The sequence below is a fragment of the Pseudonaja textilis genome, chromosome 2 (assembly GCF_049901715.1).
Source record: "Pseudonaja textilis isolate UNSWEBS1 chromosome 2, rPseTex1.2, whole genome shotgun sequence".
Lineage (NCBI taxonomy): Eukaryota > Metazoa > Chordata > Lepidosauria > Squamata > Elapidae > Pseudonaja > Pseudonaja textilis.
The window spans coordinates 170,033,237-170,055,622 of NC_141991.1; the positions used below are offsets into that span (position 1 = coordinate 170,033,237).

At 35.0% G+C, this 22,386-nt stretch overlaps 1 protein-coding gene across 1 annotated transcript in view; it reads right to left on the minus strand.

Moving 5' to 3' along the window:
* Positions 1-2,379: 2,379 nt before the first annotated feature.
* The window catches only part of LOC148127237 (uncharacterized), a 116,571-nt gene continuing 96,564 nt past the window's right edge, over positions 2,380-22,386 (minus strand). Inside the window, exon 2 of the mRNA XM_087926432.1 lies at positions 2,380-3,038. Within this exon, the coding sequence (XP_087782558.1) occupies positions 2,995-3,038 (44 nt within the window). The 3' untranslated portion in view covers positions 2,380-2,994. The remainder of the gene's footprint in view (positions 3,039-22,386) is intronic.

Consider the following 22,386-nt stretch of genomic DNA (forward strand, 5'->3'; position numbering starts at 1 on the left):
GATGTTCAATTTTTACCATCTATATTGACTTAGTACATAATATCTTCACTAATTTTCTGAGTTTGTTTTTCTTTTTCTTTTAGCAACCCTGTAATCCCTTGCATTGGAGTGGAGTTGGGATGACTGAACTGAGCTCGAGCATTTCTAAGCCGGATGCCCTTCCTGACACCTATACGCAGAAGACTTTTACTCATTGCATCCAAAGAGAGAAATACCTGCCATTACCTAGGATCAAACCCATGGCCTCCTGATTATGAAGTGAGAGCTCCACTTCTAGGCCACTGTGCTGCTCTATATTTCTGAGTTCAAATATTCCCTTTGAAATACTCATCAGAAATAAGGGAATCATTAAAATGGATGGAATATACAGGAAAGTCCTTGTTTGACTACCATAATTAGGTCCAGTAACTTAAGCAAAGCAATTGCTAAATGAAACCACTATTGTGCTTACAGTCTTATTTTACCTTTCCTTTGCTTTACAGACCTGAGAAGCTTGTAATTGTGAGGATCAGTTGTGAAGTGATGGTTGCTTAACAGGGCAGCTGCTAAACTACAGCTACCTGTATTTATTTACTGATCAAATAGGTTAATGGAGATGTATTTCTATAGAAGCCAAATAATTCCATTAAAAGATTATATTTTCTATTTACCAACTAATAATTCTATTAGTGTTTTGCAGCAAACAACTAAAAATCTTACATCACGTTCAACAGTATTTTTTTCATAAATTTTCATTAATCGCAGTTAACTTTATCATCTACATGAAGTAAAGAATATTAGATATACAGAAGGTTGTTGGAAGTAACGATTTGTGACAATCCCTGCCAGGTTCTCATAAGGAACTCAATGGGGAAGCCAGCAGGAAGTCAGAAGCTGCTCCCAATTGGCTCCTAGTTTATCTTGTAGTAGATTTTCAGGATCCATTGAAGCATATTAGTATATACAACCTGTTATTGGTCTCAAAATACTATAGATATACTAGAAAAAGAAAAAAAAACATTATAGTCCTTAATTTAATCACAAAATAACCACCAATCAGCTCTTTGTTGCTGCTTTTATATGACAATACTGACCTATTTTATAGGGTTAATGCCAAGACCTATTCTTCTATCTTGCCAATTTTAGGTGGATTTTTATAACTGTTCTGCAGAAAATACAATGTTTTACTGATTTTTCAGTCTGTTTTTCATTGCCACTTGCCTATAAATATTACAATAATACCATGTTTCTCATATAGTAAGGCTGGGTCTTATTTTTTTTGAGCCCCGAAAAAAATGGCTAGGCCGTCTTTTCGGGGGTGACTTAATTCTGCCCCCTTGCATCTTCGGGCAGGCGGCGACGGCTTGGATGTTGACCTCGGCGTTGGTGGGGCACTTCATATCGGGGTCAACGCAGGCAGTACCATATCCAGGTATGCAACAAAAGTACCTCCTAACGGCAAGCACCCCCCACCATTCCCCCCATTTCGCATGTTTTAATATAGGCCTTAATTTGGGGGGACGGGCTTAATTTCATTTCATGCCTATAAAACATGGTGGGACTTCCTATTGGGGGAGGCCGTATTGTTGGAGAAACAGGGTACAAGAAATGTGGCTCCAGTTGCCTTGATTAATGTTTAAACATTAGCAATGTTGAGAGTACATAAACTTATTTTGTTTGCTTTCATAATGCCCCTGGGATGTTGCACAATGCACAACTACCTGCCATTTCTGTCCTTTTACCAAGAATCCTTTACTGCTCTCAGACACATGTCACTTGTTATTATATATAAAGGGATGCCCATTAGAGAGTAAAGCACATTAAACTTGGTGTGGAAGAAAACAATTTGAACCTCTCTAAAATGCTTTAATGTGTCTGTAAAGAATCAGTTTCCATGGCAATCCATTTGAGAGGACTAGAGGAGAAAGAATTTAAAAATTCTTTTAGTTTACTGATGTTAGTGATGTCAGCCTTGTTTTTATATTCAGTTTCCAGTGGGATGGAGCCTATTCCTAGTAGCCAATATGGAAATTCAGCAATGACAAAAGAATGTTCAGACAAGTGTTCAAGGGTTGAAAAGAGACAGCTGACATTCTGAAAATTCATAGTGCTTCTCCCCCTGTCTCCTGAATAATGGAATAACAGAGTTGTAAGGGACCTTGGAAGTCTTCTAGTCCAATCCCTTGCTCAGTCAGAAACCATTTCAGACAAGTGATCGCTCGATCTTTTCTTAGAAACCTCCAGTGAAGGACCATCTACAACTTCTGAAGGCAAGCCGTTTCACTGGTTTATTGTTCTCACTGTCAGAAAATTTCTCCTTATTTCTAAGTTGGTTCTCTCCTTGATTAGTTTCTATACATTGCTTCTTGCCTTGCCTTCAGATGCTTTGGGAATAGAAACTCTCTTTGCAAACCATGTAAATAAATAGCTAATATTATGTGTTTATAATTCATTTTTTATCTACGGTATGTAATTTCAGTCAAAAATATATTTAAACAACTTATAATAAAAGTATACAATAAATCTCACAATAAATAACATTATTAAATCATCATTACAATAACTTCATTATTGTATATACATGTACACCCCAGAAAATCCATGCTCCATATCAATTCCCAGACGTCTGTTTAATTAACCAACTTTTCACTGGTTTTCTAAAGATTAACGATGAAGATGTTGATCTTATTTTTAGACAACAGCTAATTTCATAAAAAGATTTCTGGCAAATAATATTTACATCCAAGTCCCCTCCTACCATACATCATGAATATGTGGGTTATTAGCAAACAAAATTCTACAGACAAATCTTAGGCAAATTCTACTTGGAGTAGTTGAGAATCCACAAATATTGAGTCCCATGCCATATAAGACTATATAAGTTTCCAAAGTACTGGTGTTAACAGTTCTTTTCTTGGAATCAAAGGAGATGGTTAAGGAGCCAAGTAGGATTAGGTAATTGTGGCTGTTGAAAATCTGCAGATTCCTGGCTGGAGTTCCTGAATGAAGGGAAGATCACCAAAGAAGGGGGAGATCAGACTTCAAGGAATCTTGTTTACCTGGCACAAAAAGATGAAGAAATTGATCTGAAGACCAGTATTTTACTAGCCACAAAAGATTGACAACTAAGTATAATTAGCACCCTTGATTAACTCCAAATGGGAGAATTTAGCATAGCAGTATAGCTATAGTGATACAGTAGAACCTCTGGTCACAAACGCTTCTGACCACGACCAAATTGGGTTCCAATCAAAAAATTCACAAAATGTTTGAACCTGGTCATGAATGCATACTCAGGTGTGATCAAACACAACCCCTGGCCCAGAAATTCCTGAAGACAAAACATTAGAAGATGAAGAAATTGCGAAAGTAATGGAATGAATTATGGTCATGACCAGAGGTTCTACTGTACTAACTTTAGTAGAAACATTGATTTCAAATACAAAAATAGTTGCTGCAGAAGAAGTAATGAGAGCCATAGTAGCCATACTTGCAAAATGGTGAATACAGAACATAATGAGGGGGGGAAATTCAGATTAAAATTCTTAGACATGAGTCTGGTAGAATTGTCACCTTGATCCTGATTTTTCATGAGGGAAACTGTAGGCAGGTTATTTTACTAAGTGCATGTCTTCTTCAGTTTCAGAAAACCAATTTCAACTGGAAAGAAAGAAAATATGTTTCACAGTTTCTTCAGGCAATAAAGAGGATGGGGTTGCACAGGAATAAATAGAGCTAAAGTAAGAATTTTTTAAAAGTAACTTCAACAAAATTGTGCCTACAGTCCCTGTCCTATTGTTTTTAATTTTTCGTATAAGTATCTATCTCAAAACTATATTTATTCTTATACCTGTATCTTGTAAGCGACTGACAAATCAAATAATATGTAAATGTAAATCTTTCTGCTGCACAGAATGCAACTATTGGAAAACAGCTCATTCTAATCTCTTAAACATTTGATCTTTCTCCTTCTAACTGCTTTGCTTTTACTTATTTCAGTCCAGTTTTGATGATAAGACAACATATCATAATTAGATATGAAAATCTAATTCTATGGACAAAAAAGCTATTCCATATGGCTCTGGTGACATGATTTAAAATAGTGTGAATTGCATATTCCATATAAAAGAAGCTTCTAACCCTTTTGATAATGAACATGATCTTTCATACTTGTAGGCAAAGTATGTTAAAATCATAAGAGTCCCAGGGAAACTCAATTGACTTTCTAGTTGCCTGGGGGGGAAGTTTCAACATGGAGTGAATTACTGAACTAATTTATGCAGGACACACTATTCAGTTTTTCTTGATTTAGAACGAAATATACACATAGTCAAAAACAGTTTATATTTTAATTAGGCACTTCATGTTTTATTTCCAGAACAATCCAACTTCTAACTTCCTAACAGTCCTTCCTATAACTTCCTTATTTGAAGTTATAATTAACACAACGTTCTTTAAATCAAAAACAACTAAACAAAATACACAATTCTCTATATACACATAAAGACACGCACACACCATCTTTGTAGCGTATGGATAGATTATTTCTAAATGATGTTTCTAAGTCAGATTTTCTGACAAAGTAAAGAAAGTACAAAAATTGGAACTACAATGATACATCAAGAGAAACAGTTACTTTATTGATACTTTATCGGCTGTACAAAAGAAACTGACTAGAATAAAGTGGAAATACAAATGACGAACCAGGAAAATGACCTGGAAAATGTTATATTATGGATCTACACAACCTTTGAAGAACTTTGTGCAATGGGATAAAGAAGAATTGAAGAAAAGTGAAATTCTGTGACAATATTTGAATAAATTAAAGATTAAGACTGTTAGAAGTAAAAGAAAAGAATATAATGGTGGTTTATTTGATCACATTAAAATATTTATTTATTCACAAACTACTGGCAAACCTTTATGGATTTTTGCTGACATGGGGCTTGTAAAGTTGATGCATTCCTTATACCATTCCTTATTCTGAAATACCACTCATGCATCATCACAAAATCTCCAGAATCGTAAAGCCTACAAACTTGAAATTTGGCACGCCTCTGGGCTTCTAGGTGCTCACTAAGAAAGGCTTTTTCAAAATGACCATTGGAGTATTAATATTTTGTATATTATTATTAACATGCTCTGATGCTAAGGAGTTCTATTCCCCCTCCCCACCTGAAAAGAAATCTGTTCCAAATACAAAACACAAGCAGAGGAGAGGAGTTTCAGTTTCAGTTTTAGTTTCACAGCAGCAAGCAGCTTTAGTACAGAACAGTTAAACTAAGCCACACCCAGGCTCCTTGCTGTCTCTTTCTTGCTCACACAGCAAATACTGTTTCACTTTCCAAACAGCCCTCAACTTTCTCACACACAGACAAGACACTAGCCAGATGAATACCAATGGATGATGGTAGGCAGAGGCAGATTTCCCCCCCCCTTATTTTCCTCCCCCCAAATTAAGCTAGCTATCTATCTATCTATCTATCTATCTATCTATCTATCTATCTATCTATCTATCTATCTATCTATCTTTGTGTGTCTGTAATCTTTATCATACTTTCTTTTTTTCCTTACACTTGTTTTTTTCTGTTTTTTTAAGTTTAGTTTGCATTAGTTTTTACCATTGTAAGCAAAATCCTTAATAAAATGGTGTACCAAACCAAGAAAGACAACATGCATATATTTAACCAGCACCTCTTAAAAAGAATACGTAAAATTTCTGTTTTTATTAACAGCATGTTAGGTATGATTCACCAGCCAATTATTATTAATTAAGTTTGTTACAATATATAGCCATAATCAAATATTGACAGATCTTGAAACTGTCTTAATATGGAATATAGCTGACATTTTATTTCAATTTGGAATAATTTATTAGCTAACCCAACAGTTCCAACGAACGTGCTGCAACTGCAAGTGCCTCAGAACAAGAACATCAAGTTGAATTCATATATATATATCATTTTAAAGGCTTGGGTTAACTCAGTTCTGAAAATAGTGTCTGCAGCAAGTTTTACAGAGCACAAATAATAATAACTGAAAACAAGCTTTTAAATTTTATTCCAAACTATTAAAAAAAGAAAAACTATATACCTAAATGAACACCAAACTTCAAATGGTCTGACAACTCAATGTTACAAAGTCCTTGAGGAATTGCTAAAAATACTGACAAACACAACGAAAGAAACAAATGAGACAAAGGCAATACCACAAACCTAGAAAAAAGCAAGCATAACTTTGATTTACATAGAATGACTCAGAGAAAGCCCATTCTTACAATTCAATTTCTCTGTTGAATGTTGACTATAAAATTTTCACAATCATATTAGCTGAATGCTAAAGAAATGCATTTCAGATATAATATATACAAAGCAAATCATTTCAAAGAGAAACATACAGGGCAACAGTGAGTTTATAATTAATACAACAGAATATAATGACAATAAAAGAAAACAAGCAGCACTAATCTTTCTAGATGTAGGGAGAGTTTTTGATAACTTGCAGTGGGTATTTTTATTTGCGGTACTGAACAAAATAAATTCTGGAGAAGAGCTTCAAATCTGGGTTATAGGAGAACAGCTAAGATCATGGCCAGTGATATACTTTCTTCAGAATTTCAAATAAATGAAGATACCATGTACACTTTCTTCTCTGTTATTTACCATTGCCTTAGAAATATTAGTAGAAGTGGTTCAAAGTGATAAATACCAAGGCTCATAATCTAAAAAGAATATAAGTGTAAATATCATATAGGTAGTATAGTAATAACGATTACAACCACAAAGTGCAATAAGTTGATGAAAATAATCATTGGAGAATTCTCTGGACATAAGATAAATATTAAAAAAATAATAATAACTACAAGATGCTTAGTGCAGGAAAAATATTCCGTGCACAAAGAAACTGGCTGCCAGATAATAGATTCAATGAAAATTCTGAGTTGTATCACAGAAGCAACAATCAGAAATCTGTCAAAACAATGACACGTAGTCCTTGTTTATAAACCATACTTTGGATCTGCAATTCCCTTGTTAAGTGACAAAGTCCTAAGGTGAAAAACCATAGGAATGCACCTGACTTACGAAATGCACCCTCCATTTCTCTCTCTCTGCTGATAAAGATCCATTTCAAAGGATGTGAATTGACAGAATTTTTAGCCAATTTTATATAAACTTCATTCCCAGAAGGCTATTATATTATATTATATTATATTATATTAAGCCTAATATATCCAAAGCTCTTCATAAAGGCAAGTAATCACACTGATACCATTAAAATTCAATTTCATCCCTAGAAACTGGTTTATCATAGTGACAATATCTTACCAAAATGAAGGATCTACTAGTGAACAAGTCTACAACATCTACGCTAATGTTCCTTCAAACACACACATGTAGTGAGACGCAGTGAAACTTAGTTTTTAAATTCTAAGAAACATCAATTGATGTTTCTTAAAAGCTAAATCTCCTGGTCAAGACTAGTTCTCTTGCTCCATACTTATTTTATATTTTCCAAAATTCTTTTGATAACATTTTAAAGTGATATTTAAAATATCACTTTAAACGTTCGCTGATATTGTGCTACTGATTTAAAATCTATAAAACCCTTTTCTAATAAATTCAATTGTTGTTTTGCTGGTTTGAGTAAACTATATTCTTTTTGCAACCTTTCAAAAAAAAATTAAAAATGCTTCTAATGCTTAAGTGATTTTCAACCTAGGTTTTGCAAAGAAACAAAAGTTTTCCTGCCATTTTAAAGTAACAGCTATCTATATTATTATTTTCCCCTACAAACTCATTGGTATTTTCACTCATCTTGCAATAGGCTCTTTCATCTACAAATGCCACTTCAAATATCCATATTTGCTACAGTATATGAAAATATTTTTCTAGGAATAATTATTCTCAGATTATCTGAATCATTAAAAACTCTTACAAGTTTACTATTTCTACTGTGTATTTGAAGGTAAACCCAATGATCAATTTTAAATCCTCGTTCTTGTAATTCTTGCCGTGTTTTCAGATTTCCTTGTGGGTCTAATAAATCTTTATATTTGATCATTTTTGAGATATCCAAATTGTTGGGGTGAACCATTGCCTCCATTGTTGATAGCCAAATCAGTACTTTTAGATAGTGTTTTTTCCTTACTTTTTTCCAGTTAGTTAATAGAGAATCCCTAATAAGGTGTCTATGAAAGTATGACTGCTTGGGTTTCCCCGTCTCCCATAGGTGTGCCAACCTCTCTGCAAGTCGTGACCCTCTAATAATAATGTTCTTTTATTGAGTAAGTTCACCCAATCTTTTAACCATAATAGGGTGGCTTCTGTATAATATAATTCCCAATTCGGAAGTGCAAATCCCCCTCTACTCTTCAGATCTTATAATGCCTTTACATTAATTCTAGCTTTCTTTCCCTGCCAAATGAATTTGAGTGTTATCTTATTTAGTTCTTCAAAAAAAAAATTATGTAATTTGATTGGGATTGTCTGAAATAGGTATAGGAATTTTGGTAGGATACTCATTTTAATCGAAGCAATCCTACCCAATAAAGAAAGCTGCAACTTGCTACAGGATTCTAAATCTTTCTTTACTTGTTGGAGTAATTTGTCATAATTATTCTCTTTAAGTGATTTGCATTGTGGTGTTAGCCATATTCCTAGGTATTTGACTTTCTTTATTACTATTTCAGTGGGTACCCTTTAACCCATTGGAATAGTCTTTAATTTAATTTTAAAGCTAAAATTAAATTTATTGGAATAAATTTATCAATTTCAAGAAGCTGCAGTAAATATCTTTTGAAACATTATTCAAAAAGACATCAAATATACCAATAGTGGGATTCATATATATATATATATATATATATATATATATATATATATATATATATATATATATATATATATATATATAAGTTTTCCAGAACTGGTCAGAACCTGCTGAATACCACCTCTGAAATATACATATGTAATACCAACTGGTATTAACTTTCTGATCCACAAATAATGTACATTGAATATTACCATACTGTTTAGTAAACATACCAAAGATTCAAATGCCAAAGCAAATATTAAAAGTGATTGGGACATTTTAGACATGTCCCATGTCTCGTCTTAATTACAGGGGAATTAATCCTATTTGTAATTTCCAGAGTAGAGTAATATTTTTTTCAAAAGATAAATTCCACTGGAAATTCATTTTTGTTCATTTGCTCCAGAAACTTAATTTGCAACATATTGACAGTTTCCCCCATGTCTAATGAAGCCAAAATAGGATTTTCATTTTTATCAGAGTGTAACACTAATATATTTACTGCTAGTCCATTATTTTTGGAGGCTTTATATTCTGTCATGAAACAGATTGTGCTGGATAAATTACTGAAGATAACTTTTTTTTTGTAAAAGCCTAAACAGCTGTTACGCTTTTAGAATCAACTTTTAAGGATACTGGGGCAGAATTCACACAATGCACAGCATTTTTTATTTTCAAAATAGCTATTATATAAGTCTTACTATATGCTGGTAGGAACCTTATTTCAAAAGATTAGTAGCTCCAATAAAAGAGTAACCTCTCTTTCATTTTTTTTTATGCCACTCTATAGGAAAGACATGAAGGTTTCCTGGATTTCATTGCTTCAATAATATCAAACATTTGCTGTAATATTAAAAGTGAAGTAAAATTTCTTGAAAAGGCATGGGATATTTCTAAAAACTGTATTTCATTTTTTTAAGTCCATCTACTTCAATATTTTACATCACTTTTCCTTATATGATTTTTTTTAAACAAACACATTTTGCTTTTACTTTCTCAAATAATGAATCATCTTTTTCCATTCTGATGGTGTATAAGCCCCATTAATATTCCAAATTATATATTTATAATCCATGTTCATTCATTCATTTGTTCCTATTCTCTAGCTGTTTACAACCTAAAGGTTAGATTGTCTTTCAAATTAGTAGTCTGTCTAAATGTTAACATAACCTAAGGATCATCTAATAATAATGCATCAAGGTTTCACCTCCAATTAACCAGAGCTTCTTCCAGAAAACCAATGATATTATGACCACTACATGATCAGAGATTGTAACCGAACCAGTGCAATATTTCTCAAATACATTTATCATTGACTGAGACTGAGGCAGATATTAAAAATAATCCCATCTAGAACATAATAAATAAATAAAGCACACAAGAAAGAAAGAAAGAAAGAAAGAAAGAAAGAAAGAAAGAAAGAAAGAAAGAAAGAAAGAAAGAAAGAAAGAAAGAAAGAAAGAACACAATAGATACAAACTCAAGGTTAACCACACCAAACTTGATTGCAGGAAATACGACTTCAGCAACAGAGTGGTCAATGTCTGGAATACTCTACCTGCCTCTGTAGTTTCTTCCCCAAACCCCCAAAACTTTAACCTTAGACTGTCTACTATTGACCTCACCCCTTTCCTAAGAGGTCTCTAGGGGGCGTGCATAAGCGCACCAATGTGCCTACCGTCCCTGTCCTATTGTTTCTTTTATTTTTATTTTTGTACCCATTTCATGTATTCATAACTATGTATATACTTATACCTATTATCTTGTAAGCAATTGACAAATCAAATAAATAAAAATGAATAAATAAAAAATAAATAAACATATGCCATAAGGAGATAGCTAACAGAAGTATTCCTTTTTATTTGGATATGACTGTCTCTATAAGTTAAGTTCCCAGGTGTTTGTATGGAGGACATTTCAACTCTGATGACTTGTTCTTTTCCTAGAAATAATATTCTGATTCACCTTTAGATATAAAATCAAATTAAAATTATCTTAAAACTGTATTCTTAAAATACAATCATCCACCTATAGCTAAAAAGATTTGTAAAACAGCTGTGTAAAACTTAGGATTAATCTTCAATTGGAGTTAAACCTTTTAATACATTTTTATGACTCAATGCAGCAACCTCCATGTTACATTCTCTACCAACAAAAGCTTCTAGAGCAAGTCCAAGTAAATCCACATAAACCCAGATAAAATATATTGAGGTAGCAATCTCACACAATCCTACATAATCACCTTTTTCTTGCCCCAGTGTGAATTCTTGTTGAGGCAATAGAGGAAGATATCATTACCATAATTATTTGAATATTGCGGGGGGGGGATTTTCAGGAAATCTGTGTTTAAAGCTGGCCTAATCAACCTGACCCAAGCTGCACCTTGCATATTTCAGGCACACTACAGTGATGATATCAGCATTTTTAGAGGGTGAGGGGTTTTGGGTTTTTTGCTTGTGAAACTTTTGGGGTGTTTCTTTTAATACCATATTCAGCCTACTGTAGAGTATATACTACCATTTTTAAAACTCTTCCCCACATCAGAAGGGCAGAAAATAAGACCACCAGTGTTTAATCTTAACCTTTCAAAACATCAGAAATATTCTACAGCAGGAGTGGCCAACCTTGGCAACTTTAAGACTTGTGCCGACTTTAATGGGAATTGAAGTCCACAAGTCTTAAAAGTTGCCAAGGTTCAAAAAAAAAAAACCCATACACAACCTCAATATATTGTTTCCTTTAGGAAGCAGTTTCCCTCTTAAAGTATCCTGCTATTTACCTTTATAGTTTCCTGGCAATAGGACAACCTTGCAGTGCAAATAAACTCTCAGTGGTGGTACCTGCTTACTTATACGTCTTACATTTTAAAAATGATAATTTAAGCATTATTTTTGGAGAGCCAGTTTTGTGTTAAAGGCACTGGGCTAAAAATTGGGAGAATATGAGTTCTAGTCCTTTCTTAGGCATGATAGCTTGGTGGTTTTCTCTCTCTCAGAGCTAGAAAAAGGGCAATGGCAAACCATTTACAAAATGGTTGCCAAGAAAATTGCATATACCCTAATATCCTGTTGTATTTCTTGAAACTAATCAATTGCAGCTTTTCCTTCAAACGGTCTTAAAAATTGCTGGGTCCAGGTTTTTCCAGTTTGCTGGCATCAATTTTGCAAAATATATACTAGCGTGACCTATCTCCTTTGCTCTTAAGTATAGTCACTAGATAGATCAAGACTGTTATTCATACCAAAGGAATCCATTTCCAAAATCCAGGCAGAATCCACAACTGGGGGTGGGGGGAGATTGAATCCAGTAGATCATAAAAGAAAGGCTGTGTCTTGACATTTGCACTCACTATAAAGCAATTACTTTGACCCTTTAATATAAATGACCTTACTTTGACACTTTAATATATGTAAAACAATGACACGTTCGTATTTAATATTTCATTATTCCAAAAGAATAGATAGACCTTTTCCTTTTTACTGTATAACACAGGGTTTTAACCAAAAGCTTTCACACATTTGTCAATAATTTACTAATGCTCCATATATGAATAAAGTCATTATCAACAAATCCATGATTGAACTGATTTCCATTTGAACAACAAACATTTCATATATTGTTGAACAACAAACTAAGCATCTCAAACAGACTGTACTTGGCAACTATGTAGATGTTTCATTGTTTGAATCTAAAAACAAAAAGTAAAAGCAAAGATTGTCTATTCTTCCAAGTATACTTAGCAAAGTGAGCGTTACTTCCAAGATCCTTATATAAAAGGATATGTTGAATTCTGTCAATTTCCTGAAGTCACAAGGGCAAGTACATTGAGATAGGAGAAAACTGGCATGCTGGCAAGTAACAGCATGGATGGAACGACTGAAAAATATTTTCCTCAACCTAGTGGAAATAAGGGTGTACAAATACCTTGCAGGTTCCTAGGAACCTCTAACATGTTTCTGGAGCTCTGGGGAAGTAAATTGATCTCAGAATGATATTCAGTATTGTCCAATCTTTGAAACATTAGCTTTTTAGCTTGTGCATAACAGTCCAGACATGCTATAGAATCTACAGGCACTCCATATGTTCTTAATTTGTATTCTATCACTTTTGTCTATAGTGTAAGGTAACAGTTGGTTAAGACCAGTGGTAACAATTCTGTAGGTAAATATATGATTTTTAGCCAGTTCATCATCAATAATCTCCATGCCCTGTGTTCAGTTTTAGGCATCCCAGACTCAAACCTACCAGCTGATAATTTCATCATTCAAATACAAACCTACACAAGCACATATACACATAGACACATTTTTGAGTGAAGTTTTAAAGTCATGAAACATCCATATGCTAACAAGTAGCAAATTAGAAGAAAAGAAGAAATTCCCTTAAAAGGTGTGGGAGAGGAATAATTCAGTAAAGTAGTGAGACTGGCTAGCATTCCCTTAATTAAGTAAAATTTTAGATGACCTTGATAAAAAAAAAAAGCTCTATGACACAGTTTGGGTTGGATTAATTTTTTTATCTGCTTATGCATTTATATTTATTTTCTTATGTATTCATTTCTGAATAATGCATTTTATAAAAAAAACATTGTTGGCCTAAGTAAACCATGTTTGCTTGCCTTATTCATTCATTTCGGACTGGGTCTTGTGAAAGCTGAATTAAAACTAATGCTACATTTATACCTTTTTCCTGTCTAAAGTCAGATGTTGGAGGCATCATCTTGTTAGGAGGGTTGAGGCACCTGCAACATCCATGTAGTGTATATGCCAGAGGTGGCATTTAGCAGGTTCTGATGAGGTCTGGAGAACCAGTAGTGGAAATTTTGAGTAGTTCGGAGAACTGGCAAATGCCACCTTTGACTGGCCTCTGCCTCCCGAGTCTCAGCTGATCGGCTGGGTTTTCTTTTGTTGCCCTGCACCGGAAAACAGAGCTGGAAAGCAGGTTAGTGGGGTGGGAAGGGAATGGGATTTTGCAGTAACCTTCCCCTGCCACACCCACTAAGCCACGCCCACTAAGCAATGCCCACAGAACCAGTAGTAAAAAAATTTGACACCCCCCCACACCATACTGTGTGGTATATGGCCACACAGCTCCAACATTTAATCATTTTTTTAAAAAAATATTATTTATTTACTTATTAAGCATATTTATATAACTGCCCATTTCATTAAACATGATTCTGGGTAGCCTACAACCATTAATTAAAATAATATCACAATGATTGAAACTCCTCAAATTAAAGACAACATAAATAAGATAAATAAAAACAAGCTTGAAGGAGAAAACCCATATAAATACAATAAAACCATCATACAGGTTGGTTAGCAGTTAATATTTTTTCAAATCTCGTGGGATCTCAGGCTAGGATATGAAAATCCGGCAATGGTTCTGGAACTAAATTCAACATTTTAGAGAATGAGATGACTTTGTTGATCCAATTTCATCTATTTATTTATTTTTGGCTCCAACAACTGTGTGCACACTTAATCCAGTTAAAAATGCTTTGAAGATTTTATACTTGTAAACATTCGCTTCTTTTTCATGATACAGAATGATTTGTCCCTGACACTGATATGTTAATAGTCACCATTCTTTTGAATTGACAGCTTTGAAAGTACAAATTTTCCATTTATTTTGCCTTGCATTCAAATCAGGTAAGCCAAATAAAATTGGAATAGCCATCTACAGAGAGATACAGTACGAAATGTGCATCAGGATGAAAACACCATGACTTGCATATTTGTATTCCAACATTAGAACTCGTGTTTTGCCATTTTTTGCATCATCATAATTAGTAGAAGCATTTTTTAAACATGTTGTGCACATGTTGTTCCTTTTTAGTTAATGGAAAAATCTATAAATCTTGTTACAGTATTGCACATCTTATAGCAGCATAATTTCGTTCGCACTTCCTTCTTTCCTTTAAAGCAGTGGGGCATGGAATGTAATCTTCCAGCATCTCTTCTGCAGTTCCTATAGGAGGTTTGCATTTTGGGAGAACTGGAAGGATGTTAATGGGGAAGAGTTTGTATTTTACAATTAACAGAAGCTTAACATTCTCAGAATGTTCCCTAACCTTGCCAATTTTTGTAGGAGAGCCCTTGACATGCCAGGAGAAATGTACTATGACCTTGAATTGATATATGTTATCAAAAATGCTGTATGTAAATATGCCAAGATGAATATTCTTTAATGTTTAAATAAAAATAGATATGTTTTAGGGCCAGATGAATGATCTACATAAATGGTTTTAAAACATAAAAATAGTCAACTTATGCAAACAACAATTCTAAAATGAATTAAGAAATTTATCAGTGCAAACCTGGAATTTGAGGAAAATGATACCAGCCTGAAAGAAATTATAAAAAGAAACCCAGCTTTCTTAAACTCAAGTTTAAGAAAATGATATTCCAACTTTGTTCCAAAAGCAGTAGAAAGGCCTGAAACCACATTTATATACACAATATGTAATTTTGATTAGTTATTGTTTAATTTACTTATATGAAAGTATTCTAATACTATTATTATTTGGGTGAAATCTGAAGACATCTGGAATACCCCTTGAACAACATAGGCCAGAGGTCTCCAAACTTGGCAACTTTAAGACTTGTGGACTTCAACTCCCAGAATTCTCCAACAAAGGCATTGACAAAATCACCATCAGTTAACTTTACTTGGAAGAACTTACATTCTGCAACAATACTTTTAACATCATGAAACAACATCTGCCTATCTCAGGTTCTTGGGAAGAACTTGTTATGTGCATAAAAATGCCAATCCAGTCTAAACATCTGATTGATTGTGCGATGTACTATAATAATGCAACTCCTCTTTCCTCCACCTATATCGGAGGGAAATGTAACAAGTCAGAAGAATGAAAAGCTAGAAATATCACTTTCCTACAAATTAGGAATCTTGTTCATTGAGACAGAATTCTCAAATTCAGTTTCAATTACCCCGCGGCAAAGTTTGAAGATTGCGAAGTGATGTCATGTTCTGAACTTTTTAGTTAAAAAGATTTTGGGAGTTTCACAGAAATTATCTTGGAGTCTCATGTAAAACCTGGTCTCTTAAAACTATACTGCTAATCCTTCTTAAGTAGCAGTTAAGTCTCTACTATATGTAGTCCTCGACTTACAACCATAATTGGATCCCAAATTGCAATTGCTAAGCAAAGGCAGTTGTTAAATGAGTCACACTCAATTTCATGATCTTTTTTTTTTTTGCCATCATCAAGTGAATATGTGCAATCATGCAATCATTAAGCAAATCCAATTTTCTCCACTAACTTCACTTGTGAGAAGCCAGCTGGAAGATTGCACGTGACTCTGGGAAGTAGATACCTGCCAGTTGCCAAGCAGGTGAAATTTGATCCCATGAGCACGGGGATGCTGTGAAGGTTGTAAGCGCAAGGATTAGTTATAAGTCACTACAGGTAATGTATATTCTCCAATGAGACACATCCACAGCCAAGAGTCATCAATCATGCTCTCCAGTAATAATTTTGCATAATTTTTTTGCCTTTAGAAGGTGTGTCATGGGTTTGCCAATCCTCATGAAAAAGGGGATGTACTCCAACACGTCACCTCCATTCAAATCATCAGAAGCTTCGGTTGCCAAAGCAATTATCTGAAGCATTTAAGGAATGCACTGCTTTCCCCTACTCCCTTTCTGCAGGCAACTAAAAAGACCAAAGAAGTATTTTTAGTTGACATTCAGCTCCCCTCACTTCTTGAAGGTTACCTGTACAACACAAAAAGAAAACGAATTTATTGCAGGCCTAGAACTTAGGGTTGTAAAACACACACACCCCAGGTTTGGTTGGGTTTTCTGCATGGAACCTTGTCACAAAGTGATCGGCTTGGACGTTCCTACTCTTTACCCAAGATGCCTTGATAAGGGGTAGCCCTTCCACTTGATTATATATATATATATATTGGAATTGTCTCCTGTACCACCTCGAATCAAGGATTTGCTGCACCTAATAATGAGTTTGGCCCCCTATGACCACAGGGTCTGGGGGTTCATGAGGTGGTGGCCTCAGAGTTGATCCCACCATGGGGTTTAGAGGCTACTATGGAATACCGGGTATTTTCCCTAATAGTTGGGGCAACTCCAGTTGCACCATGACTGGGTTGATGAACTTTACTATGGGGAAAGATCCCATGAACTTTGGTCCTAGCTTCTTATTAGGGAGCCTTAACCTCAAGTATTTGGTGGAGAGGTAGACCTTCTACCCGACCTGGAATGGCCTTTGCAGGGCCCGGTGTTTGCCTGCCTGTCTTTAGAAGGTGTATCATGGGTTTGCCAATCCTCATGAAGAAGGGGATGTACTCCAACATGTCACCTCCATTCAAATCATAAGTCTCCAGCCGCATCTCTCAGAATAAAAAAGATTGATTTATTAGGAGTTGACATGTTGCCGTTTCCTGGTTGCAACTGACTCTGACATATGATTCATTTCACCCTTGACCCTGGCTTCCCCTCACCCCCTGGATGTATATTCTCCAATGAGACACATCCATAGCCAAGAGTCATCAATCATGCTCTCCAGTAATAATTTTGCATGCCAGAAGCTTCGGTTGTCAAAGCGATTATCTGAAGCATTTGAGGAATGCACTACTTTCCCCCAACTCCCTTTCTGCTGGCAACTAAAAAGACCAAAGAAGTATTTTTTAGTTGACAGTAATCACTTTTTGCAACCTTCCAACCAGCAAAGTCAACGGGTAGTCAGATTCACTTAACAACCATGTTACTAATGTAACAACCGCAGGGATTCACCTAGCAACTGTGGAAAGGTCGTAAAATGGGGCAAAATTTACTTCGCAAATGTCACAATAACATAAATTTTGGGATCAATTGTGACCATAGGTTGAGGACTACCTGTATTTTCAGTGCCATTGGAACTTTGAACAGTCACTAAACAAGTGGTTATAAGTTGAGGACTACCTGTACAACTGAATGAATAAACATCTGTTACCCTGACAAGAGAAAATTCAACCACACCAATCTGAATTTAATTAAGGAAATGCTATTCCTTTATTATCCCTAGCATGAATACATTTCAATTACATGATGATGAGTGATCACCACAGACCCAAACTACACAAGCATTCCTTTTACATTTTATCTTTGGAACTTTTTATCCTAAATTGCCTTTTATCAAAAGGATATGGCCATTGCCTTTCCATGATTATTCAGCCATGCTAGCAATTTGCATACACGTCCTCTGCAAAAGAAATAATAATCCAGGCAAAAAGCAACTGACTGCAGATATTTGTCTGGAAAGAATAGACAAAACCTATCTCATCACCATCTGGAAGTTTACCAAAGTGTTAGCAAATATTAAACTAGATCCATATAATTTTAGCAAAATCAGGAATACATATAAAACTTTAAAAAATGGACAGTGGAAATAATTATTTTAATATAGTTCTAGATTATATTCATCAAGCCAGATGCATCAGACACAAAACCTCATATGCCAGCTATGTATTATTTCTACCTCAACTTTCTCCTCTTTAATCATTCTAATACATATTAATAGCTGGTAGTTCACTTGCATGCTTGCACAATATTGGCCTATATTACTGATGAAACTACAGTACTTTAAAGCTGTCATTAATATAGCCAGTGATGCATTCTAATAATCTCATGTAGTTCATTCCTTTAAAATATTTCCCCAAAGATAAAGATAAAATGCTAGGGACTGGAAAGCTCCAGGATAGACCAATGGAGATTGGAGTAATGCTTCTGTTCTTTGGCTACGAAGGGCTATAATCCCACAAAACACTTGTCATTCTGCCTAAAGAAGACATCATTACAATTTCTGATCCGTCCTATGAACAAAGGTCAATAGTTCACATGCACCTCTATTCCAAGAGGCCATCATTCCAATTCCAGGGGCCCAGTTCTTTAATATTCTCTTCCTGTTGTATCATGGTTAACAGTTATGGATACATGAATATATTTAAAATAATTCCAAAACAACAGACTAGAATGAGCATGATATTTATTATAGTAGGACTGCACAGTACCAGCCTGCAAAGGAGCACCAAGATATTAACTAGTGGAGCTATCACATTGCTCAATACAAATGACTTTTGCACTATGGCCCTGTTTTCTAGATGATGGCACTGCCTTGTCACTTTGTCAAAGACAGAATGATGTATTTCTGCAAACTGCTTTCCCTCACTGAAAAAGGGTGATATATGTTTCAAAACAGTTACAGCTGCTTCATTTTTCTTTTCTTCTTGTTGTTCTTTATAACAAAATCAGATGAAAATAGAGGATCTAGTAGACTATAGGACACTAAAACCGGCGTCTTTTAGTAACATATATTCAAGTGCAATATATTTTAAACAAGATTTAGACCATATATTTTAAAATATGCCCTCTGAAACTCTTAAAATAGTGAAAGCAAGAATAAAATGGACATTGTAACAGCTTTCAAATCATTTTAGCAAAGAGACTAGGTTGTTCTGGTTAAACAGATACAAAAATTGTCCATCCTACTCTAACTTAAAAATAAATAAAAATTAATTATTATAAAAAAGTTTTGTTTTTCCACTGCTCTTCTGGGATTTCAGGTTTGGTAGGATAATTTAAAAATGCCAATTGCTCTTCTGGGGTAGTAATTGGGTTGGAAATTTCAGCCTTTAGTTAGTAGAGACAGCAGAAACATTTGTCTGGCTTGGTGAGATACAACGCCATAAAGATATATTGTCAAACCAAATATCTTTATTATGGTCTTTGACCAGCCTTGACAATAAAAGAGTTTTCTATGGTAGACTGAAAAAAAAGAGATGGGCATGGAAAAAGGGGCATTCATATTCTTGCCATCTCCCCAATCCATTCCTAGAAATAATAAATGCTTGACAACCTGCGTCCTGTTGGGTCATCATTTCAGAGAAATTTTGTTAGCTAAACAGAGAAATAGAAAGATCACAAGTGGGCAAAATAGCAATGGGAGCAAAAGCAACCTCAAACTGTCTTCCCTATTGGCAAGGAGCAAGAGAAACAAACCGCCCTTCCTTCCCATCTACCTACAATCTCACATTGCAGTATAACTGTGAGTATAACTGTTCTCAATTCTACATTGAGGATCCCTAAAGGAAAATTGAATAAATTTGGCATGGTAGTTGGGGTCCAACATTAAGTGTCTGATGTAATGGTAGATTTGCCCTTGAATAATGCTGGCCAAATGACCAAGGAAAATGTCTTCAAGCAATGTTGGCTCCCTTGGCCAAGAAACAGAGCACTATGTCCTACAGTTGAACATGACTGGATAGGGAAACCTTTACTTTCTAATCACAAAAGGATTCCTTTAGTTGCTCATTGGAAGGTCTTCTTTGGCACCAAAACATGTCATTTGGAAGAGGCAATTATATTCTCTGACGTTCTTCCTGAATTTGTTGATAATAGGTTCATCATTACTATGTAAATTGAGGAACCCATTAGGTGAAGGTTGCAAATTGTCAATTTTGACTTTTCAACAGAAATTTGTAGTTTCTCCAAGGAATGGGAATGTACAACTTTGGCCATGATACCAACATCAATAGAAATATTACATCATGCAGGTTCTACATTTGTCTTGCTCCTTCTCCGTTGAGTTCTTGCTGTTGAAAATGAGTATTCTTGTGTTGAGGAACTCCAGCAGGAACTAGTGTTTACAACATATTCTCAAGCTGATCTACCCATTACTTCTCCATTTTTCTTGTCTCCTCATTCTGCATCTTTCCTTATGGTTCTGGAAATGAGCCCTTTTATTCTCCATTTTTGCATCTCTCCTCCTCCTTTCCACATCCTGACAACATTTGGTGTCCTCTATTGACCAACAGAGAAGGAATGTAAACCTAGCACAATATAATATTTCTGCTGATATTGATGCCATAGCATTCCCATTGCTTGGAGAAACCATTAATGATAATGGCAACACAAGTTTTAGTACTAAATAGATTTTTGGCCAGTGCCTAAACTTGTTAATCTAGCATCCATCCATTCATTGTTCAGAGCCTTAAATCTATCAAATGATGATGATGTTATCCATTCAGTCGTGTCTGACCCTTGGTGCTTCTATCGGCCACATCTGTCCACATCTTCCAAACTTGCCCTACTTCTTTGAGTATTTTTGTGCTCTGGCTAGGTCAGCTTTGATAGTGATCCCAATCACACAGACGATAAAAGCAAGATTTCATCCAAGAATGCACAGAGGACTGATATGCCTTGAATCCATACTCAAAGTGTTAAGGGCTGAATTGAATTCTCAGTTGTGTTGACAGGGCCACCAAATAAGCGCAACATTCAATTGACACCAGAGACAGCAGTTAAAGTCTGTGACGATTACATTAAAGAAATTGAAAGCTATGAAAGTGAATGAACCCTAAAGGAATGCTAAATTCACCATCACCAAAGAGCTCTGATAGGCAGAGAGTTTAATGAGGTGATAACATTCATGGGCCAGCTTTTATTTTAATGTCACAGAGGCCATCACACCATTCAACTCACCCTGTCAGCATTCTCCATGGAATGAAATGAAGCCGCAACATTATACGAGGGCTTAGTGGAAAGTAATACATCCCTCTCCATAATTTTAGTTTCAATAGGAACATTATCACAAAACAGGAACAGGAAAATAATCTGTGAAATCAGACCTTTTGTCATTTCTATTTACTTCCCAACACAAAAAAAAGCACAAATGGTAGATAAGCTATTTCAACCATCACAAAAGAACTCAACACACTCTCTTCAGTTGGGTCCTGAGTCCTCCCAGTCCTTTCTACTGCTTCACTTTAGTCAAACAAATGACCACAAGGATATTTCTTCCATATACAATATACAAGGAGCCAAATCTATATGTTGTACTGCCTGGATTTTAAAATGCCTCGAATAATTTGTAAGATTTGAAGTCCAGTATTGTCATATCACAATAAAATGTTCTTTTTGTATTTCTGACCTCTGATTAATCATGGCTTCAACACTTGAACATTGAAACGTAATGCACTGACTTCATATTGGTGTTAGGTTCACGGAATATTATTTGTGTCTCAGTACAACTGTAATCATGAGTTTTCCTGACAAAGCCTGGATTTTTCATTATTCTTCTGCAAGTAAAGCTTCATGATGATATTTCATGGACTGATGATTCATTTCTTGGTCTTAATGTTGATTTCATATTTTGTCAGCCATCCAGATGTCGTGAGGAAATTCCTGGCTTTCATTCTCATAATGTGATAAATATTGCTGGCAAATTTCAGCTCCTGAAGCTTTTATTTCTGTCACAACAAGCACAGAAGGAACCCATCTTGTGCAAATCTTCTGATACTGAAGGATATCAATAATGTGACCCACACATTCCTATGAATTGACAACCTTGAAAAGCAATTTCTCTTTGTGATCCAAAAATTATCCTTAATCACTTCATCAGTCTTTCTCATGTGAAACCTGTCATTGCTGTCACAAATAGTTCATTGTTCATCACACAAGTCAAAAAGGGTAATTATCTTGTCTCAGCAATTTGGACTCTTTGGAGATAAGTTTCTTCCATTTTTGGCTCTGGAACGGATTACACTACCCCAGGCAGACTGGTGCAGTATG